Source organism: Spizellomyces punctatus, assembly GCF_000182565.1.
Source record: "Spizellomyces punctatus DAOM BR117 chromosome Unknown supercont1.2, whole genome shotgun sequence".
In the NCBI taxonomy this organism is placed as follows: Eukaryota; Fungi; Chytridiomycota; class Chytridiomycetes; order Spizellomycetales; family Spizellomycetaceae; genus Spizellomyces; species Spizellomyces punctatus.
The window spans coordinates 1,854,298-1,881,080 of record NW_015971538.1 but is presented as its reverse complement, the minus strand read 5'-3'; the positions used below and the strand labels follow the sequence as shown (position 1 = coordinate 1,881,080).

General features: G+C 48.6%; 7 protein-coding genes and 2 non-coding genes across 9 annotated transcripts; 5 read left to right on the top strand and 4 right to left on the bottom strand.

The window, feature by feature from the left end:
- The first annotated feature begins 126 nt into the window (after positions 1-126).
- On the top strand, positions 127-3,056 carry SPPG_01601 (long-chain fatty acid-CoA ligase FAA1). The gene is made up of 6 exons (XM_016749919.1): positions 127-262; positions 411-1,316; positions 1,371-1,608; positions 1,667-1,942; positions 1,999-2,641; positions 2,714-3,056. The coding sequence occupies exons 2-6, from the start codon at positions 434-436 to the stop codon at positions 2,798-2,800; spliced, it is 2,127 nt and encodes a 708-aa protein (XP_016612206.1). The 5' UTR covers positions 127-262; positions 411-433; the 3' UTR covers positions 2,801-3,056.
- Positions 3,057-4,404: 1,348 nt separating this feature from the next.
- Positions 4,405-5,428, top strand: SPPG_01600 (Sel1 domain-containing protein; the record flags this gene model as incomplete). Its single annotated transcript, XM_016749918.1, has 2 exons — positions 4,405-4,574; positions 4,648-5,428. Coding segments are annotated over 2 exons (728 nt in total), but the record flags the coding sequence as incomplete, so codon positions are not given.
- Positions 5,429-5,806: 378 nt separating this feature from the next.
- SPPG_10032 lies at positions 5,807-5,878 on the bottom strand. The gene has a single exon. It is a non-coding gene; the product is annotated as a tRNA-Glu (tRNA).
- Positions 5,879-5,992: 114 nt separating this feature from the next.
- SPPG_01599 (uncharacterized protein) lies at positions 5,993-7,079 on the bottom strand. The gene has a single exon (XM_016749917.1). It carries the CDS (start codon positions 7,066-7,068, stop codon positions 6,064-6,066), a length of 1,005 nt encoding a protein of 334 aa, XP_016612204.1. The 5' UTR covers positions 7,069-7,079; the 3' UTR covers positions 5,993-6,063.
- Positions 7,080-7,202: 123 nt separating this feature from the next.
- SPPG_01598 (ATP-dependent RNA helicase BRR2) lies at positions 7,203-14,224 on the top strand. Its single transcript, XM_016749916.1, has 2 exons — positions 7,203-7,276; positions 7,345-14,224. Exon 2 carries the CDS (start codon positions 7,502-7,504, stop codon positions 14,108-14,110), a length of 6,609 nt encoding a protein of 2,202 aa, XP_016612203.1. The 5' UTR covers positions 7,203-7,276; positions 7,345-7,501; the 3' UTR covers positions 14,111-14,224.
- A 94-nt stretch (positions 14,225-14,318) lies between these two features.
- Positions 14,319-14,400, bottom strand: SPPG_10031. The gene has a single exon. It is a non-coding gene; the product is annotated as a tRNA-Ser (tRNA).
- A 279-nt stretch (positions 14,401-14,679) lies between these two features.
- SPPG_01597 (uncharacterized protein) lies at positions 14,680-20,497 on the top strand. The gene is made up of 16 exons (XM_016749915.1): positions 14,680-14,988; positions 15,061-15,231; positions 15,288-15,602; positions 15,688-15,799; positions 15,895-15,910; positions 15,969-16,062; positions 16,121-16,411; positions 16,475-16,579; positions 16,684-16,802; positions 16,902-17,020; positions 17,100-17,864; positions 17,917-18,488; positions 18,553-18,820; positions 18,875-19,767; positions 19,841-19,944; positions 20,021-20,497. Exons 3-16 carry the CDS (start codon positions 15,342-15,344, stop codon positions 20,202-20,204), a joined length of 3,903 nt encoding a protein of 1,300 aa, XP_016612202.1. The 5' UTR covers positions 14,680-14,988; positions 15,061-15,231; positions 15,288-15,341; the 3' UTR covers positions 20,205-20,497.
- SPPG_01596 (uncharacterized protein) lies at positions 20,309-24,770 on the bottom strand. The gene is made up of 21 exons (XM_016749914.1): positions 24,552-24,770; positions 24,238-24,453; positions 24,057-24,172; positions 23,823-24,001; positions 23,551-23,765; positions 23,361-23,475; positions 23,216-23,305; positions 23,040-23,147; positions 22,941-22,982; positions 22,842-22,869; positions 22,691-22,776; positions 22,553-22,629; positions 22,349-22,495; positions 22,145-22,278; positions 21,942-22,075; positions 21,690-21,869; positions 21,262-21,616; positions 21,171-21,204; positions 21,058-21,113; positions 20,775-20,997; positions 20,309-20,707 (listed from the first exon to the last, which is right to left on the bottom strand). Exons 1-21 carry the CDS (start codon positions 24,674-24,676, stop codon positions 20,458-20,460), a joined length of 2,910 nt encoding a protein of 969 aa, XP_016612201.1. The 5' UTR covers positions 24,677-24,770; the 3' UTR covers positions 20,309-20,457.
- Positions 24,771-24,851: 81 nt separating this feature from the next.
- On the top strand, positions 24,852-26,765 carry SPPG_01595 (uncharacterized protein). The gene is made up of 2 exons (XM_016749913.1): positions 24,852-25,451; positions 25,516-26,765. The coding sequence occupies exons 1-2, from the start codon at positions 24,893-24,895 to the stop codon at positions 26,721-26,723; spliced, it is 1,767 nt and encodes a 588-aa protein (XP_016612200.1). The 5' UTR covers positions 24,852-24,892; the 3' UTR covers positions 26,724-26,765.
- Positions 26,766-26,783: the final 18 nt, after the last annotated feature.

Genomic DNA, 26,783 nt, shown 5'->3' with positions numbered 1-26,783 from the left:
AACGTTGCAAAATATGCACACTCAAAAGTGTTAAATGCCGGGAAATCTTTTGGGTTGCGGCTGATTGTTGACATGGCAACTAGAACACATTTATAAACTTGCAAGTCATGTCCATCCCTTTCATCATTTGTCTTCCAGCGCTTTGATTTATTGCAAAAGGAAATTGGGACTTCCGTACACTGTTTTTTTGCTGTGGATTTAGCGGTTCGCTTTTTTTTTACTTTTACTTTTTGATTCAACGCAGGGCGTTTAACTTTTACCGGTACGTAGTATTGTTTTGTCCTGGCTTATATCTTGGTGCTGCCCGTCTCGCTACCCCCCGGCCAAGCATCTTCATCATCATCGGTTGCTCAACATCGCTGATAGACCTCTTCTCTCCTTTCGTCCCTCTCTCTGTGCGTGGGACACAGAAAAAATATAAAAACCTTGAACAATGGCGCTCATCACCGTGCTCGCGTGGATTGTCATCTCATTTGCACTTCCAATCTTCCTCTTTGGCACACGTCTCGGAAAGCCTCGCGCCGTGACTGTCGGAACGGCCACCCCAACTCGCAGCAAGCCTCGTCGCTGCATAAAGTCTCTTCATGGCCTCGCTCACCAGCCTTACCCCGGTGTCACCACTCTTTACGAATTGCTCAACTACTCGGTTAAAGTCAATGGCCAAAAGCGTGCCATGGGCGCCCGAAGGATTGTCCGTCAGGTTCAAGAGGAAAAACAAGTCACAAAAATGGTGGACGGACAGCCAGTACAGGAAACCAAAAAGTGGAACTTTTATGAACTCTCCCCTTTCTCTTGGATGACGTACACAGATGTCAAGGAAGTTACCACACGCATTGGTGCGGGTTTGAGGAAAATTGGCTTGAACCCAGGGGACAAGTTGACTCTCTTTGCCAGTACCAGTCGCGACTGGCAACTCGTTGCCCACGGATGCTGGACTCAGAGTTTGACCATCACGACAGCTTACGACACGCTTGGTGAAGAGGGCCTCAGCTTCTCCCTTAACGAGTGTGAAGTGACCACCATGTTCACCAACGCTGAACTCTTGAAAATGCTTCTCCGCATTGGCTCCAAGGTTACAACACTCAAGAGAATCATTTACAATGGTCAGGCGGATGCCTCTCTCTTGGAACAGATCAAATCCGCTTTCCCCTCCTATGAACTGTACACCTTGGACCAAATTCAAGAATTTGGACGAAACCATCCCGTAGACCCCGTGCCTCCCAAGCCAGAAGACACTTGCTGCATCATGTACACATCAGGTTCTACTGGAAACCCTAAGGGTGTCATGTTAACTCACGCGAACATAATTGCTGGAGGTAGGCGTTTCTTCATAATCATGAACCTTACACTGTTACTAAATCGTCGCGTAGTCGCTGGGGCAAAGGTGGTGACCGACCTTGTCGTCACAAAGGAAGAGTACTACCTCGCCTACCTTCCTTTGGCTCACGTTCTCGAACTGCTCGTTGAGCAACTTGCCCTCGGAGAAGGTGTCTGCATTGGCTACGGAAGCGTGCGCACGCTCACCGATGCATCCGTCCGCAACTGCCGTGGTGATCTCCGCGAATTGCGTCCTACTATTATGACTGGTGTACCTGCCGTTTGGGAGACGTGAGTACTATTGGATCATTTTGGTTAAAAGGGACCTACAGGCTAATGACCGTCACAGCATTCGCAAGGGCGTTGCCACCAAACTCAAAGATGCGTCTCCAACGAAGAGAAAGATTTTTGACCTTGCCTGTACCCTCAAGTGGCAACTCTTGAAGCACGGTCTCCCTACCGGCTTCCTTGACAATACCGTGTTCAAGCCCATCAAGGACCAGACCGGTGGGCGATTGCGGGTTGCCTTATCAGGTGGTGCGCCTATGCCCAAGGAGACCCAGCGGTTCATGACAACATGTGTGACCACTATCATCCAAGGTTACGGAATGACAGAGACCTGCGCGTGAGTAGATTAATGTTGTCGGTGTTACCTTGGTTGCAACGCTCACCATTGTTTAGTGCTACCGCCATCCAGCTTCCCACTGACCCATGGATGCTTGGCCGTGTGGGCCCGCCTTCGGGCAGTGTCGAAATCCAGCTGGTCGCTGTCGAGGACACAAAGTACTCGCCGAACAACCGTCCTCGTCCTCAAGGAGAAATCTGGATCCGCGGTCCCTCAGTCATGAAAGGTTACTACAAGAACCCAAAAGCAACTGCCGAAACTCTGACCGAAGACGGCTGGCTTATGACCGGAGATATCGGCGAGTTCCATCCTGATGGCACCCTTGCCATTATTGACCGTAAAAAGAACCTCGTCAAACTCTCGAATGGAGAATACATTGCTCTTGAGAAACTCGAATCACAATACAAAATGTCGCCGTATGTTGCCAATATCTGCGTGTATGGTGACTCGGAGCAAGGATTCGCTGTCGCCATCATCAACCCTATCGAAAAGGAGATTGTCCAGCTGGCCCAGGAAAAAGGCATTGTCGACGGTGTGCACCACGTTGAACTCGAGGACTTGTGCAAGAACAAGCAGATTGTGTCTGCCGTGTTGAGTAACTTACGAAGTGTCGCCAAGAAGGCTGACTTTAAGCCCGCAGAGATTTTGGGTAACATTGTCTTGGCTCATGAGTTGTGGACGCCCGAGAATGGATTCTTGGTGAGTCAACCCTTGCACGTTTGTGATCATTTGCGATAAGTAGTGGGCTCAACTGATGTCACAATGTTTTAGACTGCCGCGCAAAAACTCAAGCGCAAGGAAATTGTTGAACTTCACAAGCAAGAGATTGATGCCATGTACGCTGCGGGCAAGCAGTAAGGGACCACGTCCTTGCATGAAGGTGCCCTTGTGCGTGCATGCTCGCGGGGTTGGCACATGCATGCTGAAGGTGCCTGTGGCATACCCTTCATTTTTTTATTTTTGTATTTATGTCGCCGGGATGATTGGGCTGTGGTTTTGTCAGATTGATGTAGTGAGGATACCGTTTGTAGGATTTCATTTGGATTGGAGGTTGTAAGGCCTATCCAACATACAAAACGCACGTAATAGACAATAGGCTAGCTTTTTACCACTGTTTTACGCTGTCGGCCTGGTACGAGGATTTCCACACGTTGATCACCAAGCCACAGGCTGGCATGGGGCTTTTTGAGCTACCATCTAGCCACAATGGCTGCCATGCTTTCCGCCCCCATGGAGTGTCGAGGCAACAAGCCCCACCGCCCTACCAACCTCTACCTCCTTCAGTTATACCCCGTACGGAGTAACATGCAGTCTTGCTCATCCAACGTGTTGCATGAATTAGCGCTCGCGCAGGCGAATCTTGAGGAAGGAATAATTGTTAATCTGCTCAGCTGTGTTTAAATGCTACATTACCCCAAAGTACCGTCCCGTTCCAAGCCATCTTGAATACTCTAGTCAAGTGACATTCAGAGGATCAAGTACGGCTTTTTTTTTGAAACATTTCAAGCATGACCAATCATGCCTTTCAAACATATCTTTTGTGTGGGCTTTCAGCTTGTTGGGCTGGCCAACATTGAAAGTTTAGCCCAAGTAAAAATGGTACCGTTCGATGGCCCACGGATCATCATCCCTAACAAGCCCTACTGCACGCTCATCCCGTTGTCCCTTGATCCCGCCGAGCGATTTCGGAGGAATAATGGTTCAGGTTTCGTGCGATCGTTTGCGTATGGGCTGGTATAGGGCGCAGAACTGGAGTGCAGAATGTGGAGAAGATGGGGGCAAAACGGGGACCAGCCCGATATGTATCAAGAGTCATAAGATGAACAACAAATGCAATTTAAGCATGTGGGGGTTTGTGAAAGTTGGTTTATTTGAACACTGATGAACGAAAACAGCAAGGAAAGCCTTCTATGGATGAATTAAAGGGGGAAATGTTCTCTTGTGCGTTGTTGGGGGACATTTTGTGCAAGTGTTTTGTGGACTCTCCTTTGGGCAATTGAATTTGGAAATGTGTTTTTATTCTGAAGCGGGCATTCGGATGAAAGTATGACGTTGAGAGTGTTCTTTTTAGTTGGGCAACACGAATACGCAAAAAGCCCGTTCCTATGTACCTAACCAGAAAAACTGGAAGGGAGGTTTTCCCTTTTTTGCAACCCATACTGGACGCACTTGATGACCAAGGTTATTTATTAATAAAAAAAAAAGAACATTTCGCTTTTGTCAAAATTCATTCTTGCTGTGACGACATGTCCAACATTTGCAAACCAAACTCACTAGCAAACGTCATGCCATGCCAACACCCCCGCAACCCCGCCGAATCCTTTCCATAATCGATCTCGGAGGCAGTCTGCCCCCAGACGGAGAGGGCTGGCCCTTGAGCTACGCAAGCCGCATGGCCTTTTTTTTGCTGATAGTTTACGCACCAAGGGCAGCGCGGGTCGGGCTCATTGCACGTGTTTATGTCATGATCTTGGCCATGAGGGCTATATATAAAGGACATCTCGTTTGGGTAGATCTGCTGCAAAAACCAAAACAAAGTTGCAATAAAAAACAGATGAGTTTTGACATGACCGAGAGTTTTGGATCCAAAAGGCGGTTGGGATTTGGCGGGCTAAGAAAGAAACGAATGAGCGTACGTATATTGATTTCGGATCTCGTCATGAAAATATTGAAAGAAACATCTAACACAAATGTTTCTTTTTTAGATACCCGAGAACATCTTTCCCGAAACCGCCGTCCAAACCAACATTCCTAAATCCATCCCAAATACTCCTTCACTCCCTACACCACCCAAACCTTACAACGCTGCCCTCCAAGCCGCAACCAATGGCAACATTCCAGTTGCTTTTCGCACCTTTGCTTCCCTCCCCCATCACGCCCCATCTCAATATGCCCTTGGCGTCCTGTACACACAAGGACTAACACCCGATCATGAACCGAACCACACCCTCGCAGCTCACTATTATACCCTTGCAGCCGAACAAGGCTACGCCCCAGCACAATGCAATCTAGGTGTATCCTATGCCGCAGGCGTAGGCGTCCCTCGCGACATGTCCAAAGCGGTCGAATGGCTACGACGGGCAGCAGGAAAAGGACATGGGGAGGCCATGTGTAATTTGGGCAGAATACTTTGGGAGGGTGTTGGAGTCCGTCGGGATGTCGCGGAAGCACGACGATGGTTTGAGCGGGCTGCTGTTCGAGGGGTCGAGGTTGCAAAGGTTTGTTTGGATGTGTTGGATGAGGAGGAGCGGCAGGAGGCGTAAGATGTGCATTTTGGGCTGTGTGGGTAGGATGTACATTTGAACCCTATGCCCGGAATGGGAAGGGCGATGATCGGATGTACAAGAGTATTGTCGTTAGTTTATTTGTACGTTTTCGGGTCAGCGTGGAAGATATATTCGTTTGTTTGTTTGAAAAAGAGTTGTGTGAAATCACGGTTTTTGAAAAAGGTCCATCACCAACAATACAAACCGTCCATCATCCGAGAACTATCCAATTGCATCGATCAAAACACATACTCTCTTTTTCTGATTCTATCTGGTCACGGTTATGGCGACAGTGTTGAAATCTACAAAGACTGTAGCATCGGCGTAGGATGCTACTCGATCACCCTTTGTCCGAACGGGACTGATCATCTTTGTGTGATCTTTCAACAGATCCTGTTGGCTTGCCGCACAATCACGCCGGTCTCCTTCGGCGGGTATCGCAGTTTGCACTACTTTCCAACTTTTTTTTTTTTTTTTCGTAAGTACAAGAATTCCATTTTACAACGACTGGACACCGTGCATCAAAGTATAAGAGGATTCAGTTAAGACACCATACATAATTGAAGAACTGCAAAAAAACTTTGCTCCAATTTGCTAACTCCGCATCGGGGAATCGAACCCCGGCCACCGCGGTGAAAGCGCGGGATCCTAACCACTGGACCAATGCGGATGGTTATACGATAAGAAATTATTTGCAATATATCACTTAGCAGACTTGAGCTCCTATGCAGCCAGCCTCGTGCGTGATGTGCATTAGGACGTCGTTGGCCATGATCCATTCCATCAGGCTTTGATCTTTCAACAGCCTCATTGTAGCTGTCTATTAATAATATTCATGCATTGGAGCGTTCCACCTCATCTCCGTCTATATACCCTCAAAAAATACCGCATATGATTTAGTCTAAGCGGATAGACCAAACCCGGATCACATCTATACCACACTGCATCCTCTTTGATGAGGACCTCAAATTCCTTGACGGCATCCAGGAGGTGGTACACCATGTACTCACCCTTTCCTACTGTGCATTCCGAAAAAGAACCAGCAGAATCAACGACGAGTAGCAGGCCGCCTTGGGGGATGCTTTGAACGAGCCTGGATATGAAGGCTACGAAGCCGCGTTTAGAGGTTGCTAGGAGTTCGTTGAGGACAAAGAGAGCTGTTGTTAGGGTTGCGGGTGGCAGAGGCGCGGATGCATCTAAAAGGTTTGATGTGGAGGACTCGATGGTTAGGTAGGAGGATGGTAATTGGTATGCTTCGCGGATCGCAGCTTCAAGACAAGGGAGGACGGTGCCATAATTGGATAAATCTTGGCAGTGAACTGTTACTCTCGGTTCGTACGATGCTTCATTTTTGCACTTTATCCATTCTTGCAATCCCACCATGGCACTCGCAATTCCCACGACTTCACTCCCATTTCCTGCTCCCAAACAATGCACAAGTGCGTCCTGCGCACACAGCACATCTCGCAACACCTTGGTTTCCACAAACAGCCGACGGTAGCATAGTGCTCTGCCCGGGATATACTCAGCGGCATAAACGGGAAGCAGAGCGGGGTTGGTAAAGATATCCGTGTACTGGCGGTTATAGAACAGTTGTTTTATGGTTCGGAGGTGGGTTTGGAAAGACGGATCTGTTGTATGTGTGTTGAGGGCACTTTGAATGAGGTTGACGACGGCTTGTTCGGGGTTAGTCTTGAGCAGATCTGTCTGGATAGTGATAAGGAGGTTCGTGTCTGGGTCCGCTTCTTGTTCCTGGAGTTTGGAAGTAGAGGAGCGCTTGTGTTGATTATTTGCAGGTTGCTTTGGTGGCTTCTTCTTTTTGGGCGGTGGAGGTTTGGAATGTGTTTTTGGTTGTGGCATTTCTTTGGCAAACTCGAGGACAAACAGATGGTCCACTCTGATTTGGTCATCCAAGTGGTAACCATAGCAACAAGTAATGCCATAGCAACGACAAGCACTGAGATCGGCCAACTGCGCTCCCAGTGTATGACGAGGTCGTGCTGCAAAGGGAGGGGGATCATTGGACTGCTGTTTCTTGTTTCTTTTTACGAAACATTTCGCTCCAAAGGTACTTCAAAATTAACTTCCATCGATACCTGTTTGAAGTTTAAGGCCTTATTCTCTGTGGTCCCCTAGAAGTTTGTGACTATCTGCTGGTCAGCCGAGGGGGTTTCATCCAATCGACTGCCTTATACCTTTCCCGCCCCATCATTTGGGCCAGGGCTCTCTTCACTCGTCAGGAAAGCAACTGATACAAAACATCATCCCATTTACCACCTGATCGCCTCTCATCATGGCTGAAGACGTCCAACGGGCACAGCAGTACCAGTACACTGCCAACAGTAATCTGGTTCTCCAAGCAGACAGGTCTGCTCTGCCCCGCCGTGATCAGGAGCCATCTGGAGAACCCGAAACGCTATGGGGACGAGTCGATATCCGAAAGATGGGAGATCGTGCCCAGCGAAGTATTCAGGAGCAAAAAGAAAAGGTGGAAAAGCGACGCCGCGAAAAAGCGGAGAAGATGAAAAGGAGTGGTGCAGAGCGGGCCAGCAAGCGAGCAAAGCGTGAGAAAGATTTGAAGGGGTTTGGTCATGGAAGTATTTTGGCTGCGACTGAGGATTTTGAGGGAGAAGTGTACCGTCCGCGAACAAAGGAAACTCGGCAAACATTTGAATTGATGTTGTCATTTTTCCAGCAAATTTTGGGCGATATTCCGCAAGATGTCTTGAGGGGTGCTGCCAACGAAGCACTGTCGGTGTTAAAGGATGACACGAAGAAGGATTTTGACAAGAAGAAGGAGATCGAGGAGCTTGTGGGGGTGCAAGTCTCCTCGGACAAATTCGCCCAACTTGTCAACTTGGGCAAGCGCATCACAGATTTCCGCCCAGGAGAAGAAGAAGGGCAGGATGGAGAAGGTGGCGCTGGGAGGGAAGGTCTTGACGAAGACTATGGCGTGGCAGTTGTTTTCGATGAGGAGGAGGATGAAGAGGAGGGTAGTGATGATGAATTTGAGGTGAAGGAGGATGAGGACTCGGAGGATGAAGGACAAGAAGCCGAAACGGACAATGTGTTGAAGGCGGTGGGAGCTGATGACGAAGACGATGAGGGTGAAGACGTGGATGAATTTACAGACGTGATCCCTGCTGGACGAGGAAAGAGGGGGACAGCTGATCCGTTCGCTGCTGGAGCAGGTGCACCCGTCGTCAAGCCCCACGATATCGATGCTTTCTGGCTTCAGCGTACTATCGCCGCACAATATCCCGATGCTCATACAGCACAATCGAAAACTGCTTCGGCATTTGAAATCTTATCATCGACTGCTAACGTCAGAGATTGTGAAAACGAGTTGATGGGACTTTTCGATTACGATAAATTTGACCTTGTGAAGCTTTTGACCCGTAACAGAGACATCATTGTGTGGTGTACAAGACTTGCAAAGGCAGGGTCATCGGAAGAGCGTGAGAAGATTGAGGCTGGGATGCAGGAGCAAGGATATCATCACATTCTCGACCAGCTTCGCGTGGCTCCGACGCGCAAGGACGTCGACAAAAATCGTCGTGGTGTCGTTGAGATGGATATCGACGAGAAACAGCCGGTTACGGGTGGTCCTATTCAGTTCGATCTAAAGAAACCTGCACCAGCAGCTGCTGTCGTTACACCGAAAGCGAATATTGACCTCGATTCCTTGGCCTTCCAGCAGGGTGGGCACTTGATGTCAAACAAAAAGTGCACACTTCCGCAAGGAACGTTCAAGCGGGACAAGAAAGGGTACCAAGAGGTGCACGTACCAGCTCCAAAGGCGACGCCTATGAGAGAGGACGAAACTCTGGTACCGATCAGTGATCTTCCTGAGTGGGCACAGGGCGGTTTTGCTGGCGCAAAATCGCTCAACAGGATTCAGAGTCGCATTTACCCTACTGCTTTCAATTCCGATGACAACATGCTTATTTGCGCCCCGACCGGGGCCGGCAAGACTAACTGTGCCATGCTTGCCATTCTACGCGAGGTGGGCAAATACAGGAACGAGGCGACAGGGCAAATCGCGTTGGATGCCTTCAAGATTATCTACATTGCCCCCATGAAGGCCCTGGTGGCGGAAATGGTTGGCAACTTCTCGAGTCGTCTCAACAAATTTGGTATTACGGTTGCGGAATTGACGGGTGATCGACAGCTCACCAAGCAACAGATTGCTGAGACGCAGATCATTGTGACCACCCCCGAAAAGTGGGATATCACCACCCGGAAGGCTACCGATCGGTCATACACCAAGCTCGTGCGTCTTCTCATCATAGACGAAATCCATCTCCTTCACGATGAACGTGGTCCAGTTCTCGAGAGCATCATTAGCAGGACCATCCGCCAGATTCAACAAACACAAGAGATGGTCCGCCTTGTTGGTCTTAGTGCCACCCTTCCAAATTACCAGGATGTCGCCAACTTCATGCGCGTTGATCAGGAAAAAGGCTTGTTCTTTTTTGACAATAGCTTCCGGCCGGCTCCGCTCAAACAGCAATACATTGGTATCACTGAAAAGAAGGCCATCAAGCGGTTTCAACTCATGAACGAAATCGCATATGAAAAGATCATGGAGGAGGCCGGAAAGAATCAAGTACTCGTCTTCTGCCATTCCCGGAAAGAAACAGCCAAGACTGCAAAGGCCATTCGGGACATGGCGATTGAGAAAGATACCATTGGCCAGATCCTTCGATTGGATGCGGCCAGTCGGGAGATTTTGCAGACTGAAGCTGCTACCGTCAAGAATGCCGATTTGCAGGACGTTCTTCCGTACGGTTTTGCTATCCATCACGCTGGTATGTCGCGTGCCGATCGTACCCTCGTGGAAGACCTGTTCGGAGATGGTCACATTCAAGTACTGGTCTCCACCGCGACCTTGGCTTGGGGTGTCAATTTGCCTGCCCACACGGTCATCATTAAGGGCACACAGGTGTACAATCCAGAGAAGGGTCGCTGGGTCGAACTCAGCCCTCAGGACGTGTTGCAAATGCTGGGACGTGCCGGTCGGCCTCAATTTGATACCAATGGTGAAGGTATCATTATTACAACGCACAGCGAATTGCAGTATTACCTGTCGTTGCTCAATCAACAGTTACCCATCGAGTCCCAGTATATAAGCAAGTTGGCGGACAATTTGAATGCGGAGATAGTGCTGGGCACAGTTCGCAATCGGGATGAAGCTGTCCAGTGGTTGGGATATACCTACCTCTACGTTCGGATGTTGCGTAATGGCGCCTTGTACGGCGTAGGCCCAGATGAATTAGAAGAAGATCCGTACCTGGTCCAGAAACGCGTGGATCTGATCCATAGTGCGGCAACCGTGCTGGACAAATGCAATCTGATCAAGTACGATAAGAAAACGGGCAAGTTTCAGGTTACCGAACTGGGACGCATTGCCTCGCATTACTATATCAGCCATCACTCTATGGCCACCTACAACCAGCATCTAAAACCGACGATGACATTAGTGGATCTGTTCAGGGCTTTCGCTCTGTCTAATGAGTTCAAGTACATCCCGGTGCGAGAAGAAGAAAAACTCGAGTTGGCCAAAATGCTAGAACGTGTACCAATTCCTGTCAAGGAAAGTATTGAAGAGCCAACGGCCAAAATCAACACTCTCCTCCAAGCCTATATATCACAACTCAAGTTGGAAGGATTCGCACTGATGAGCGACATGGTATACGTCACTCAAAGTGCTGGGCGTATCTTGCGGGCCATCTTTGAGATATGCTTGAAGCGTGGATGGGCGCAGCTCTCCCGAAAAGCTCTTGATTTGTGCAAGATGGTTGATAAGAGGATGTGGCTGTCCATGAGTCCTTTGCGACAGGTGCGAGGATTTCCTCCGGACGTGATCAAGCGGCTCGAGAGGAAAGAGTTCCCTTGGGAACGGTATTATGATCTGAACCCGCAGGAGCTGGGTGAATTGGCTGGAATTCCGAAAGCTGGCAAACTGATCCATAAAGCTGTGCACCAGTTTCCGAAACTGGAGCTCCAGGCGCATGTGCAACCCATTACGCGATCGATGCTTCGTCTTGAGTTAACAATTACGCCTGATTTCCAGTTTGATGAGAAGATCTCCAATGGTGGAGCCGAAGCCTTCTGGGTGTTGGTCGAGGATGTGGATAGCGAGATGATACTCTATCACGACATTTTTGTCCTCAAACAACGCTATGCTGAAGAAGATCATCATGTGACGTTCACCGTACCTTTGTATGAACCACTGCCGCCAAATTATTATGTGAGCATTGTCAGCGATCGGTGGTTGCATTGCGAGACGAGGTTGCCCGTTTCTTTCAAGCACTTGATTCTCCCCGAAAAATATCCCCCTCACACGGAGTTGTTGGATCTCCAACCGCTACCAGTTTCTGCGTTGAAGAATCGGGAATTTGAAGCCATCTATCAGGATTACCGACATTTCAACCCAATCCAAACACAAGTGTTCAACACATTGTACCAGACGGATGATAACGTTTTTATTGGTGCGCCAACTGGTTCAGGCAAGACCATATGCGTAGAATTCGCCTTACTCCGTTTGTGGGCCGTTAATCCCACGGCCCGGTGCGTGTACATTGCCCCGTTCGACGAAGTGGTCGAGGTGAAGATGAGTGAGTGGAAAGCAAAGTTTGGGTCTTTGCTTGGTGGGAAAAATATTGTTGCTCTTACTGGCGAAACAACAGCGGATTTGAAACTCCTCGAGACAGGGGACATTGTCTTTGCAACTCCGCAAAAGTGGGATATGCTTTCTCGACGATGGAAGCAACGTAAGAATGTGCAGACAGTTGGGTTGTTTATTGCGGACGAGGTCCACTTGATCGGCGGAGACATTGGGCCGACTCTGGAGGTGATCGTCTCCAGGATGCGGTATATTAGCGTACAAACCGAGAACAAGATTCGGATTGTAGCTCTGGGCACATCCTTGGCCAATGCCAGGGACCTCGGCGAGTGGATTGGGGCAACCAGCCAGAGTATTTACAATTTCAAACCTAACGTCCGACCTGTTCCACTCGAGATTCATATCCAAGGATACAGCGTTCCTCACTTTGCCTCGATGATGGTCGCAATGACGAAACCCACTTACTTGGCTGTGACGCAGCTTGCGCCTGGCAAACCGTCCATTGTGTACGTACCGAGTCGTAAACAGGCGAGGCTTACGGCTGTGGACTTACTCACTTTAGCGATGGCGGAGGGGGAGGAGAAGAAATTTTTACACTGCTCGGACGAAGATATTGCTCCGTACCTGGATAAAGTTCAGGACAAAGCTCTTGTTCAGACAATGCAATATGGTGTAGCATTCTTCCACGAAGCGCTCAGTAAGAACGACAAGCGCATCATTGAACATTTGTTTGATACCGGCGCTGTCCAAGTCGTTGTTGCGAGCAAGGACACTTACTGGGGAATGAAAATGCGAAGTCACCTAGTCGTCATCATGGGTACGCAGTACTATGAGGGGAAGGAGCATCGCTACGCAGATTTCCCCATCACAGATGTATTGCAAATGATGGGACGAGCAACCCGCCCAACTTCTGGGGAAACTGGGCGATGTGTTCTTATGTGCCAAAGCGTCAAAAAGGACTTTTACAAAAAGTTCCTGTACGAGGCTCTACCCGTCGAAAGTCACTTAGATCACTTCTTACATGATCATTTCAACGCCGAGATTGTGACCAAGACCATTGAGAACAAGCAAGACGCAGTGGATTACTTAACCTGGACATTCTTGTATCGACGGATGTCCTTGAATCCCAATTACTACAACCTACAAGGTGTGACGCATCGACATCTTTCCGATCATCTATCCGAGTTAGTGGAAACAACGTTGGATGAGCTTGCCACAAGCAAGTGTATCGCTGTGGAAGAAGACGATGTAACACCGCTGAATTTGGGCATGATTGCCGCGTACTATTACATAAATTACGTGACCATCGAAGTCTTCTCCATGTCTCTCAACCCCAAAACCAAGATTCGAGGTCTTTTGCAAATCATTGCAGCGGCCGCTGAATTTGAGGACGTCCCGATCCGGCATCACGAAGACCAGGTCCTGAAGCGCATCTACGAACGGCTTCCGGTCAAGGTGGACACTCCCAACTATAACGATCCACACTTCAAGACCAATATCCTCCTTCAAGCGCACTTTTCGCGTGTGCAACTCCCGCCTGATCTCGAAAGTGACCAAAAAGCAATCTTGGCCAAAGTAGTGCGACTCATCCAAGCGTGTGTCGATGTCATCTCGAGCAATGGGTGGCTGGCACCCTGTCTGGCTGCCATGGATCTATCTCAGATGGTTGTCCAAGCTGTTTGGGATCGAGATTCACCATTGCGACAGGTACCACATTTCAATGCAGATATTATTGCTCGCCTGACCAAGGCGGGTGTAGAAGGAGTCTTTGACATCATGGAAATGGAAGACGAAGATCGCAACCAGGCTCTCCAACTTGACGGCAAGCGCATGGCCGATGTTGCCCGTTTTGTCAACCGTTACCCCAACGTCGATATTTCCTATGATATTTCCGACCGCCAAGTCCGACAAGGCGAGGCTGTCACCATCAAAGTCGTCATGGAACGTGAAATGGACGAAGACGAGGCCGATACGGCGGTAGGACCCGTGATTGCCCCCTACTATCCCACCAAGAAGGATGAAGGCTGGTGGGTCGTTGTCGGAGACGCTCAGGACAAGACTCTCCTCGCCATCAAGCGAACGACCCTCCAGAAGCGTGGGCAAGTCAAGCTGGACTTTGTGGCGCCCGAAAACAAGTTGGGCAAACTAGAGTGTCGCTTATATTTCATGTGTGATGCGTATGTGGGGGTAGATCAGGAGTATGAGTTTGAGCTGGAGGTCTTGGAAGGTAACGGCGGTGACGAAAGTGGTTCTGGGAGTGATATGGAAGAATAAGTACCTGTCTTTAACAGACAGTGGAGGTGCAGAGATGACGGAGATCCCTTTTTTATTTTTTGTATGTACTGTGCTGAATGAGAAATAGTATTCTGGTTTGATGGTATGAGGGAAGTAATTGTCCATGCATGTAGCGAGAAATATGAATAACATGCACGGTCATAAAATCCTCAAAACAAAGAAAAAATTAGCTAACCGCCTTGACGAGCGACACGAGCAGGACTTGAACCTGCGCGGGCAGAGCCCAATAGATTTCTAGTCTATCGCCTTAACCACTCGGCCATCGTGTCTATTGGGGACTTTAGGACAGCGGGTAATAATTAGTACTAATGTAGTTCCTAGGCTTACGGAAGCGACGCGCATACTCCGCTCTTGTCGCGCAAAAGAATGGTAAAGTTATCCCCAAAGAGCGGGACGGCACCGGCTCATTATCGGTGCTTGTAATTGGCTCGATCTGGAATGTGCGTGCCAATAGCAAGGTGGTTCTGAGGGACGTTGCGCTTACATAACGACTGGATCCTTTAAAGACGGCTGAACTATTAAGGGATACCAGACAACTGGTGTAGGACGTCCATTGCGATTGTGCACGCGGGGAGACCAAGTGAATGGGTGACCTCCAAGGAACCTCCATGGATGTGGCAGCTGATTGATATCTGAATACCATCGTATTTCCCGCCGTCTTTTTCCCCTCTCAACGTATCCTATTGCTGAGACTTCATGTGTGTGAAAAAGCAGCCGAAACTACTGACCAACTGTGAGGCAAGGATCTGTAAGGGTTGCCTGTGAATGGGGGCGACCGATAAGCCCTGTCTGCATTTCAGGTGAATAGGGCATTTTCGCAATCGTGAATTCGATGTTTGGATGGCGCGCCTTTGTTGGTAAGCTCGTGTGGATGCCAGTCCCCAAGTTGAGCTTCATATAGACAATTCCAATTGTAAACATATGGAAAGGGTAGTACAGCGCAACGCAACCAATTTTGAAGAACACTGATTGCTTGCCTGTGTGCATGATCGGGTATCTCTGAGAAATCACCTGTGCAATCACATTCACCTATTGACAACCCGTCCGCGAGCCAACGGATTCAGCATACTTCACCCCTCTTTCCGGACAAACAATTAACTGTAACACATCAAGGCAGAACTAAAACATTGCCAACGGTCACTGATCGCATCTTTAGTACTAGTCCGGCTCTTGCTCACCAAGTCAACTCTGCACACGCAACGTGTGTGCCATGCCTACCCGACGAAATGGACCCTCTCGAAGAGGTAGCAGAGCCGTCTCCTCGGAAGCTCTGACCTCTCGCGCAAACCGTGCAGTCATTTCGTCGTCATCGGCGCTTTCCCCGGATCTATCACCGGTTGAGTCGGGGAGCACTCAATCTGCATCCGCAAAACCAACGGGCTGGCGGAGCAGCGTAAATAGGACCCGAGAGACCTTATCCGTTCACAAGCCCAATATTGGCATGTTGTTGTGGATATTAGCAGGATTGGCGGTAGGATATTCGTCCATTGTGGTTATGTCTTGCGTCAATGTAGTGCACGCATGCTAATATTGCTATTGCGGTGTTGCCCACACAGGTATCCATTCCAGTCCTCTTTGCGCTCCGTAACAGGTCACAAGACGCTGAGCGACAGGCGTACAGATCAGACTGTCAATCGACTGTAGCAGCAATACAGAATCAGATGATGCGTACGTATCGTCCATGGCTTTGCTTGCTTGCTTCTGTTCCGGTGCTGACATTTGTTTACAACCAATCAACCATTTTGGTGACCATTCCTATGTAGTCCCCCTCACCCTCATGTGAGTTCGTTTTGCCGTGTTCAAACCATCGTTGGCTATCTGACACATTGTATTTTAGATACGGCTATCGATGGTTCTTCGACAGTGGCGTCAATGTAACGCAGAATGTCTTCCAGAGGTTCACCAAGTCGTATGAGACACAAAGTTGGATGGTACGTACTCTCTTTGTGCTTAGATGCAGATTCTACGGGTATTGAATTTGGGATAAAGGTGCCTTGGGTCGGGTATGCCCCGTATGTCACTCAAAATCAGCGGGCTAGTTGGGAAGCAACGAATGGACGTCCCATCAGTCAAGGTCCCCGCGACGGTGAATCGTTACCTGTTTCGCCAACGGAGGGCTATGTGCCCGTTAATCGTGCGGTGGCAGATACGTACTTCCCAACACAATATGTTCCCGAGGGGAGCGAATGGTTGATTGGATTTGATGTGCTGAGCGACTCCACGTCACAACCCGCCGTTTTCCGTGCACTAAATACTGGGTTACTAACGATTGGACAAAAGGTCTACGAGCAATGGCCGTTATTTTTATGTCTCCGTCACTAACAATGGATTCTGTTCCCCCAGGTTCAACTACGCTTCGAGAACGGGTATCGCGACGTCCATCGATTTGTTCTCCCATGGTTTGGCCCCAACGGTACCGGGAGGAGTCTGCAGGGAATTTTTTATGGGGTAATAAGCTGCATTCTTGCATCATCTTTAGAATTGTTGGAATGTGGACACAAGAGTGCTACTTGTTACTAATGTTAGTGGCCATCATTTCTCCACTCCGGCAGGTTTTTGACCCATATCAGCTTATTGATACCACTGTTCAATCAACAACCGCAAACATCAGTCTAGGACTTCAGGTGCTGGATGCCAGTGGTGGCAATGCAGTGCTGTACGCACAGCCCAGGTTTGTCATTTCACTTCTCTTGCTTTCCTCAGGGGCTTTGAGATCTCTACAGTGGGTGACAAAATACTGATTTCGCAACGTGATATCGATTCACTGCAGAAATAGTACCCCGTCCGGGCAATCCATGGGATATTATTCATTCCCGGTAGCCGACCGCACATGGATCTTGTATTGTTGGGGGAAACCAAAGCAACTGCCGGCACCCTATGTGGCTTTTGGTATGTTTACGGGCGCGCCGTTGCCTCTTCTTGCAACTTGCGATCTAATTACTACCTCTTTGTATCCCTCATCATATAGTCTTCCTCCTTCTCACGTTTCTGCTACTAGCCCTTCTCACACGTTGCTGCATGTTAAAAAGACGACAACGTGACAAAAGTGATCCTACAATCATTGAGAACCCACGAATGAGCCAGCGTCAGATTGATTGGATGCGTACAAATGCCTACTCCATCCTAGGCGCCATCCGCGACCCACTGCTTCTCATCAATCGTGAAGGCTACGTGATCGATGCAAACGATGAAGGTCTTGCTCTCACCAAGCTCGTTGTTGAGGATCTGATATTTGGAATACATATAAGTAGAGTCTTCCCAGGTGTCTCTACTACCAAATCGAGGAATGGCGTAAAAGACAAGCATTTTCTCAAGATCTCGCATCCGCCAGGTCCATGGGCCAGCAGCACCAATATACCCGCAGCGGTCACTGGAAACGACGCTGTACAAGAAAAAGATAACGTAGTTATTGATGTCGACAGTACGTACATCAACCTGCCTGACTCCACACCGCGTGACGAGTACAACGCAGCAACCGATGATGATATGGTCATACCAGGAATGCAGGAAACAGTCTTGAAAACGAAAGATGGCAGAGAAATAACTGTCGAAGCCAATTTTTCCCCCATCGTTGACTGTCAAGACCAGAAAGAACGGATTCAAATGGTTTTGTTTCGAGATATGAGTGGGTGGAAGAGCATCATCAAGGAGACTCTGGAGGCGAAGGATGCGGCTGAAATGGCAACGACTGAAAAGAGCAACTTCCTCGCCTTCGTCTGCCATGAATTGAGGAGTGCGTATTGTGTTTTTGGCTCATCATTTTTGCCAAGCTAACCTTTCTACAGATCCTCTTCATGTCGTTATCGGACTCAACAGTATCCTGATGCAATCAATCTCCTCTGCAGCTGATAATGGGGCCATGTCTCCTTCCTCTTCAGATACCCCGTCACCGCCTCCTTCAACCACAGAACTTTCTGACGGTAACGGCGGCTCGAAGAGCAATCAGGCAATGACCTTGAGTCCTGAAGGTCTTGAGCATCTGGCTTCCGTTGCTGACGCTGCACGAGTCATGAAGTTTATTTTAAACGACATGCGTCTATTATCTAAAATTGAGGCCGGAACAGTCGAGATTGAGCGTGTGCCGTTTGACTTGAAGGCGCTGACTGAGAGAATGTATAAAGCTCAGATGGCATGTAAACTTACTAACGGCTTGGACGACCGTGGCGTGTGCGAAGCTGTTCGATGTTCTCCTGATGTCGACTTCAAGCTGGTTATAAAGGGACTTGAAGATGTCCCACCAGTTGCTGAAGAAGCCGATAAGACTGTTGAATTGGGATCGAAGGAGGCTCCAAGTAATACATCAGGGAAGGAGTGGTTTCCTGCCAGAGTCAGAGGCGATGCGACGAAATTACAGCAGGTAGCAATCAAAAAGGGTATAGCGTGCACGTTGTTCAAATTAACTAATGTAAAATGAATTTTAGGCTCTGCTACATCTCGTGTCCAACTCTTTCGAGAGCACCAAGCGAGGAAGTGTCATTTTAAGGGTGATCGTTGAGGGTATCAGACCGATACCTGTTGATGCTATTCCGCAGAGTCCTAAGCCTAGCGAGAAGCGAGTTTCTTTCCGGGAAGGACTCGTCGATGCAACAAGTCAGGTGTTGGTTCGCTTCGAAGTGGAAGACACTGGTGAAGGATTCCCGACCACAGATCTTCCGAACTTGCTGAAAAAATATTCGCCAGAATCCGGAGGTGAGTATAGCTCAAGACATATAGATGTTGCAGCCGCTAACTTGGGGCTTCTAGCGGATCGAGCGATTGGAACAAGTGGCCTATCACTCAACATCACAAATTCGCTGCTCCAGCTACTTGGCGGTGAAATACAAATGGCTTCTACACCAGGGAAAGGTACTAAGGTCTCGTTCTCGCTGTGGTTTGATCTGCTCGACGAAATCAGCCAGCAAGAAGATCAGGAAACAAACGCAGAACTGAAAGGATTGGGAATCGCTAGTTCATTTGGAAGTGGGTTGCCGTTTGGAAAAGAAAACGAAGGCCTTGTATGCAGACGGGAATCCATCGCTAAAAACCCTGGCTGTAAAAGCACAGGTATTGAGCAGCAAATTACGCCTATTCCCGACAGTGTAGTTATCAGCCACGATTATGCTCGAGACTCCCCCGGATTCGCGGACATAACGTCGACCGATATCCAAAATCGCGCCCCATCACCAGATTCAACTCCCGGAGGCAGTCCGTCGCAAAGCACTCCACCGCAAGCGAGTCCCTCCCTGTCAGGTGTTCCATCCATCTCCCCAATTACCCGAACATCCTCCATGTCCCGCGCTCAAGCTGTAGGACGCGACCCGTCCATCATGCATGTAGCTAGCCCTCGCATCACTTTGTCATCGCCAAACCTTACTCCAGGAGTACGCCGGTCGTCACAAGGAGACCGTAAATCGCCGTCAATCCGTCCCAATGGGACCAAAAAATCACCAAACCCCGCAGTACGGCGGCTAGGGACCCACCCTCTGAAAGATAGACCGATTCGTGTGCTAGTGGTTGAGGACAATGAGGTGTTACTCAAAATCGCTGCTACCACGCTGACAAGGGCTGGGTTTGAAGTACAACAGGCTCAAAACGGTGAGCAGGCTGTTCAGAGGATCGAGAAGAATGGGGAAAAGTACTTTGATGTTTGCTTAATGGTATAGTATGGTCGCATAAATCTACCGATCGTTTGCACCAGCTCGCCTGTCTTACAGGTTTCATTTTGGATAGGACTTGCTCATGCCGGTGATGGACGGGTTCCAAGCTACCGAAGAGATCCGCCGACGAGGCTGGACAATCCCGGTCATCGCCCTCACAGCCAAGACATTGGAATCGTATGTTCATAGTTGCATTTCATAGCTCCTTCACTAGCTGTAGACCAGCTGACGCTCGATCCATCTTCTTTTACAGGGACCGTCTGCGGTGCTTCAAAATCGGGTTCAACTACTTTATGACCAAACCTTTCCAACTAGGTGATATTGCCACCGTCATACGCTTTATGGTCGGTGCTGAGGCGGAACAGCAAGCTCAAGGCCCACATGACGGTGCGACGCCTCATCCAAATTATGGGGGGCCTTGGTCAAAGTTTACCTAGACTGCGAAAATGTCTCGACCACCGTTTATGATTTGTTCGGTGACATAGCTTTTCTCACTTGATTGGTATTTGTGAGGTTCGTATGCGATACCCCGCTCCATGATGAATGAGTGAACAGTATTTTTATTGTGTATGGAATGTGTGCTGTCGTGCTCTCATCAAATGGAGAGACGTTCGAGGGGTTATTGTTGTGGGTATGGCATGTATATTTCCAGCTGCATTGGTCAACTGAGCCCGATGGTCAAATGTAACTTTAAACGCCTTCAAAAGTTACGCTCTTGATCGGACTTCCCTCCCTCGATATTCTAGTGCTTGCCTCTCGCTCTGATTCTTTCACAGGTGATGATAAAGGTGAAACTGGAGTCCAAGCCCGGCTTTTCCCCTTCGCCAAACCATTCCCACCATCAGAAACACTGTGATATTCGTTTAACCTCTTTCGACGCAGAAGTATGTCATCTATATCGGTCTCTCGTATCCCCACCTCCCGAGCATTTTTCACGAGTCTGTACGAAACCAATGGGTAACGAATTAATACAGCCGTCCTATTTTTGTGAGCGAGCATCCAGATACCTTTCCAGCCGCATCCTATCCACATCTTTAACCACTTCCCTCACTCTCATCATCTCCTGACCTCTTTTCACCCACTCGTCTTCAACATCCGTAAACCGAGCCGAATTGATGCCATTCTCGACTGCGGAGTCCAAAGCGGTACGATTGTTTCCAATGGCTTTAGCAAGATTGGCCAGGTGACGTTGCGTTGTATCAAGGTGATTAGTTATGAAGGAACGGCGTGCTATTGAATACCGTGTTACTTTGCGTTGTTAGCATATTTTGAGCTACGTATCAGTTTTACCTTCTGCAATGTTATGCATTGCTTTGGCCCGTTGTTCTTTATCCATTGCATCAAGTCTGAAACGGATCAGGGATTCAGGCGACCAGTCGATGCTAGGACATATGTCGACTTACCTCGCCTGACGTTCACGGTGGTTCGCCTCATCGCCTAAGATGCTACGTCAATTTTCAACCTTCCCGAAACCATCTTAGAGGGGTCACCTACCCATCATCTGTTCCCACCACCTTTCAACCATCTCATTCATCTTCCAGTCCGCCGACTCCCATGCACGCTTGTCCCTCCTCAACTCTTCCGTCAGCTGAGTAATCTCATCTGCCATCTTCCTTCGCCGTCCCAATTCAGCTTCATCTTCCCGAATTTTCTCTTTCATTCGACATTGGTAATCTATAATGAATTCTGGATACGCATTGAAAACAGGGTATTCTCCTTTAGGGATTGGTAGGAATGGCTCAAGGAAGCTAGAAGGGGAGACGCTGTCTGGAGTACGTCGTTGGAGTGCATAAGTGGATCGGATGATGTGGAGAGCCGATATGGTTGGGTTTGGCCGAGTAAAAAAGAACTGCAAAGAGGCGCATGTCCAATCAAGAAGATTAATCACCACCAAACGGCAATATAAGTGAATGCCAACTTACATCGAAGTCCTTCGCATTCTTAATACCCATCAAGGCGGTACGATGGGACTTTAGGAAGGCAACTACAAAGTAGTATAAGAAATCTGGCCCGTTGGTCAAGAAGTGGTCCCAAAGCATGCTCCATTCCGATCCTGATAATATTTGTGCAAAAAATGATTGCATCATAGTCCAGGCGTATATCTATCAAACATGAAAAATTAGAATATCCACAATGATGAGCGATCTCGCTGAAATTCAGACAACGATCCTTGCCTGGCTTTTTACACCGCAATGGACAAAATGCTCAAGAAGGGCGCCATCATGGAAGGCTAAGAGATCTTCTATGACATTCAAACACTCGATTGGCGGGTTCGGATAGTACTCCCACCACTTCTGGCACCAGTTTACTAAAGAGAAGTCGTTGCCCAATTATCGGAGACTGCCATCAGTATAACAAATTTGCTCGAATACCTTACCCAACACTGTCATGACAACCTCAAATCCAGCAAACATATCTCTTAGAAAGATTTTGACAAAGGGGAAGACCAACGACGGAAGGTAATCCAAGCTTTCAAATATTGGAGACCAATAGGCAAGAGCGGACAGAACTCTTGAGAGGAAGGAGTTTAAACATACATGGCCCGGTTCAAAGCTCAATGCCCGTAAATGACAAGACACACCGTTCCATACTCTTTAGACTTCTCCCACTTTTCAGTGGGAAATGTTTTCGGAAATCTTTGACAGAGGGGTGCGTGCCTTGTTCTAATAGGGACTCGTAGCTGTTCCGGTTCTCAGGCAAGTGTAGAAGGAAGCGCCATATCAAAGTTCTATATCCATCGCCGTTGAGACCAGGTGCCTTCGCATATGCATGATATACAACCGACCTGTATTTGTCCGGGTAACTTCCGTAGTAGGATAAGAACGTCTTCAACTTTGATCGACTAAGGGTTTTGGCTTCTGGCTGTGTTTTAATTGCACCTTAACTCTTGCGCCACAAGTTGCTGAATGGTGGTGTCACTTACGCCCATATCAACAAGCTCGTAGAGCGTTTTTGCCTGGTCGGGAGCAACAGCTACCGTTGTTCGCAAACCTTCATCTGCTTCTGACTCTGAGTTTTCCAGTCAGAGACATTTTCATCAACCAAACCTCTGTTGTGTTGGGCCAGCTACGTACGTTTGGTTTCCTCGAGCATCTCGAATGACTGATGAAGACCACATTATCGGTCAGGCAGAGCAAAAGTGGAGTTCAAAGAAGGAAGTTGTATACACGTACGGCCTCCTCTTGCTCAGCCATATCTCCAACGCCTTCGCACTTCTGAGAATTGGTTTGCATCCTTAGGTTTATGGGATACATAAGTAGAGCGAGTCTTACCTGAGGTTCCAAAAGCTTATCCACTCGCACCAGCCCAATTGTAGATGTCGAATCCAAGAAGACTGTAGCAAGCAGCCGGCCGTTTGGCGAGGCTGCGAATGATATAAACTGCGGTAAAGAGATTCCAATGAGCCTGACCATCACAACTGCAAGGAAAACTTGCAACGTTTGCGAACCTTCCGTTTCCCTTCCAACTTCCCCACGAACCTGGCCTCCGCTGCATCAATGAACAGCAGGTCACCCCCGTCTGATAGTAGCGCGACAATCTGTGGACAGAAAACGTCAATAGATATCGCATGTCCAGAAGTAGGATCACCTTACATTGCTATCTCCAAGGAAATCCACTTGTACAATTCTCTTGCCTTCGAAGGTAGGAACGAGAATTTCATGCATCAGCCTTTTTTCGGCCAGATTCCATACGAAGACTGTGGACGACCTGAAGGCGGAAGGGCAAATACTTAGACAGGGCTGCCTATATTAACTGCGAAAATTTAATACCAACAAAACTCACCCTCCAGCCTCAACCAAAATCTCGCCATTGCGGGACGCAGCCATAGAAGACCTTCCAAATCCTGTGTCATGTTCCTCATAAGGAATCAGCGGGGCCCCACCGAAACGCTCCAGTGATATCTTCCAATTGAGATTAAATGTATCTACGTTCCACAGAAGTATACTTCCGTCTGCAAATGCAGATATAATTGTAGATCCATCGGCCGAGAAGACAGCCTGCCGGAGTTATTTAGCTGGCTGAGAGTATTTCCTGCCTGTCTACAATTGATTTACCTGGCGTACACCGGATTGCGCACCGACCAATAGTCGTTTACGCTCCCACAATTCTGTATCCCATAGAATTCCTTCCGTGCGCGAGGTTGATATTGCGAGCGGTCGGGTGGGATGAACGGCCATTTGATGGGGTGCACAGTTGTGATAAGCTGGGAGCTTTGCGATAAGCTGACATGTATCTGTACGACCGCTCGTTAGTGCGAGTCCATACCACGCGTATTTGGAAAAACGCACCAATATTGTAACAATGCAAAGAATTGTCGGACAAGCCAATGATTAATTCACGTCTTCGCACAGAATTGAATGCCATACACGTCCCGGAAACGCCAGTTCTCGCAATAAGCCAAAATCTGCGGTAGGTTGATCATTAAGTTCATTTGAAGGGACATAAGGATTGCCAACCATCAATACAAACTTATTTTTGGAAAACTCGAAGACCCAAACATAACCCCTCTGATCCACAGCACCCATAACAAATGTAAGCGAACCCTGGTGTTGCTGGGATGGACTACTATCCGTCATTTCCTTGCTAAAGCCGACGCAAGTAAACGGCACAGTACGGTGGTTGGTGCGAGTACTTCTCGATGCTGTGTGATGTGCTTGGCCTGCATTCTGAATGCGAAGCAGGGAGCTAGAAACGGTATGCGTTAACTACTACTATCGTTCAGATGATGGGAGACCAAGCTATGCGCCCGTCGCTAATCAACATGTCCAAGTAGAACTACTAACCCAGACTTCACATGTCCCCCCACCGCCTTCCTCCATTCGAAGGTCTTCCATATCGCCCCGGACTTAACATCTCCGATGAACAAGCGCCGTGGCGGGTTTTCATCTTTCGTACTTCCCAGCCGCATTTATACTGAGATCCGCTATGTTCTCACAACAGTCTACTCTGTCGGAACTGGACAAGAACGCGCAGCGATGGGCAATGTAATGTGAAAGATGCTTGTCGGAAGAAAGCTCGTACGCTCGTGTCCGTACCTGTGTCCGTACGCGTTCTCGCATATGGCACAGTCATAGGAATCTCTCGAGTTTTCAACTCCTCGCTATACCCGTTGCTTGCGCTGAACATGGGGGAACTCTTTCAGCTGCATATTGCTACCGAGCTCGCTCCAATAGTATCACTCCCCCCCACCTCCATCCTACCTTTCATAGAGCGAAACCGGCGTCCATTCAAAGAACCAGGACAGTTCACCCTTCCTGTAGCCAAGCTGATCTCTCTGTATCGGCAAGACCCAGAGACCAAGTGTAGTCACTCCAACCTCACCCCAGCAGCTCTCGCAGCCTCTATTGCTTCAAGATGGGTGCCCACAAGTCATGTTCGGGCTGTAACCGCGACCAGCGACCATCTGAGCTTTCATGTCGACTCTCGGTTGTTCATCTCCAGCATTTTGGGTGCAGTCAGAAGCGGCGAACTTTCACGACCGGAAAAATCCCGTAACCATTCCGCCATTGTGGAGAGAGAAGAGGAAGTTGTAATCGAGTTTGACTTTCCAAACATTGGCCAAGTGTTTAGTTCGCGGTATTGGAGATCCCTTGCGGTTGCCGCGTTTGTAGAGAGATGCTGCAAGCTCCGTTCGCAAAATGGTAAACTCCGCTGCAAAATTGGGATTTGGAATAAACACACCGGTGAGAATCCTGCCGAATGTATGAGGAGATGTGGGAAGCATCGGTAACAGTCTCCTATGTATAGAGATTCTTCTTCTTGCCTGTCAACGTAATGGCTTCGAAGACGGCCCCTATACACCACTTGTACTTCATAAAAACTTTGAACGCACTCTTGAAGATATCACTACGAATCCAACCCTTTTGCTGCGTTCAAAAAAACTACTCTACGATCTTTACTGCGGCATTCCTGCGATCGTGGAAATGTGGAGCCGAGCTTGGGAAGCTTGGAGGGATAGTTTTGCTCCGGTCCTCGAGCGCATGGGTATCTCCGGCCAATTGGAGACCGACGAGCTTATATGTAAAGATCGAGTGGACAGATTTCTTACGTTCCTTCAGGAGGCCGGATTACTAAAACCTGGCAGAAACGCAGGGGAACAAATTGTGGATTTGAGGGATTGGCAACTGGGAACGGCACTGTTGATGACTGGCGATGGTGTACCAACACAAGTACTGGTGGATGCAGTAATTTCGATGGAAAGAGGAGAATGTCACGTCTCGAAAACGTATGTAGTTGCTGAAATTGGACGTCAGTATTCCTTTCAACAAAGCAGGAAGCTGGTGGAATTAGTAGAGAGTGGGATCCATGATTTGATCGATGCGCCCTTTGGAAAGATCTACGACATGGACATGAGAACCTCCGAGCCGGTACTATCACCAGAACCGTATTTGAATTGCGCCAAGATGTACATGGAAGACATCATGCGGGAAAAGGAGTCAAGCATTGGTGAACATGTAGAAAACGAATTGGTCACCCAAAATAACGCGCCTGACATGATCGGTCTAACAGCTTTGCTATTCCAAACGTACCAACCACGTCGAACGAAAAACTTCTCCTACAACTGGTCCCGCATCGTCTCCAATGAATCGGATATTGGTGTATACATCCAATACACCCACGCTCGGCTAGCTTCCGTTCTATGCCACGCTCCGCCCCCAAATCCCGAAGTGGATATCACACCGCTTTTGAGCACACCCATCCCCCTGGCTCTTGTTTCAAAACTTTCTAGATACCCACACGTCCTTTTCACGACCCTAAACACACATGATCCCTCGGTTCTGGTTACATATCTCGTAGAGTTGTCTCGGGAGGTTGGCAGCTGCTTAAGTGGAATACGGGTTAAAGGCCAGTCGAATGAGGTGAAAGAGGCAAGGGCAGAGCTTGTAAGAGCTATACAAACTGTGATTAGCTGGGGATTATCACTGCTAGGAGTCAAAGGCGTTGATAGAATGTAGCGAGTGTTCCTGCTCACGTAATTAGACCGCGCTCATTCATGACTGTGCCCATCATACATG

Bases quoted from the DNA above. Each gene is read 5' to 3' on its own strand.
- SPPG_01601 (XM_016749919.1), top strand. From the start codon at position 434: ATGGCGCTCATCACCGTGCTCGCGTGGATTGTCATCTCATTTGCACTT. The intron at 1,317-1,370 runs GTAGGCGTTTCT...ATCGTCGCGTAG, and splicing joins CGCGAACATAATTGCTGGAG to TCGCTGGGGCAAAGGTGGTG. The intron at 2,642-2,713 runs GTGAGTCAACCC...ACAATGTTTTAG, and splicing joins CGCCCGAGAATGGATTCTTG to ACTGCCGCGCAAAAACTCAA.
- SPPG_01599 (XM_016749917.1), bottom strand. From the start codon at position 7,068: ATGCCACAACCAAAAACACATTCCAAACCTCCACCGCCCAAAAAGAAG.
- SPPG_01598 (XM_016749916.1), top strand. From the start codon at position 7,502: ATGGCTGAAGACGTCCAACGGGCACAGCAGTACCAGTACACTGCCAAC.
- SPPG_01597 (XM_016749915.1), top strand. From the start codon at position 15,342: ATGCCTACCCGACGAAATGGACCCTCTCGAAGAGGTAGCAGAGCCGTC. The intron at 16,412-16,474 runs GTCTACGAGCAA...CTGTTCCCCCAG, and splicing joins TACTAACGATTGGACAAAAG to GTTCAACTACGCTTCGAGAA. The intron at 18,821-18,874 runs GTGAGTATAGCT...TGGGGCTTCTAG, and splicing joins ATATTCGCCAGAATCCGGAG to CGGATCGAGCGATTGGAACA.
- SPPG_01596 (XM_016749914.1), bottom strand. From the start codon at position 24,676: ATGCGGCTGGGAAGTACGAAAGATGAAAACCCGCCACGGCGCTTGTTC. The intron at 22,279-22,348 runs GTGTGTCTTGTC...CTTCCTCTCAAG, and splicing joins AGTCTAAAGAGTATGGAACG to AGTTCTGTCCGCTCTTGCCT. The intron at 20,998-21,057 runs GTAAAACTGATA...GGTATTCAATAG, and splicing joins AATGCATAACATTGCAGAAG to CACGCCGTTCCTTCATAACT.
- SPPG_01595 (XM_016749913.1), top strand. From the start codon at position 24,893: ATGGGGGAACTCTTTCAGCTGCATATTGCTACCGAGCTCGCTCCAATA. The intron at 25,452-25,515 runs GTGAGAATCCTG...TCCTATGTATAG, and splicing joins GATTTGGAATAAACACACCG to AGATTCTTCTTCTTGCCTGT.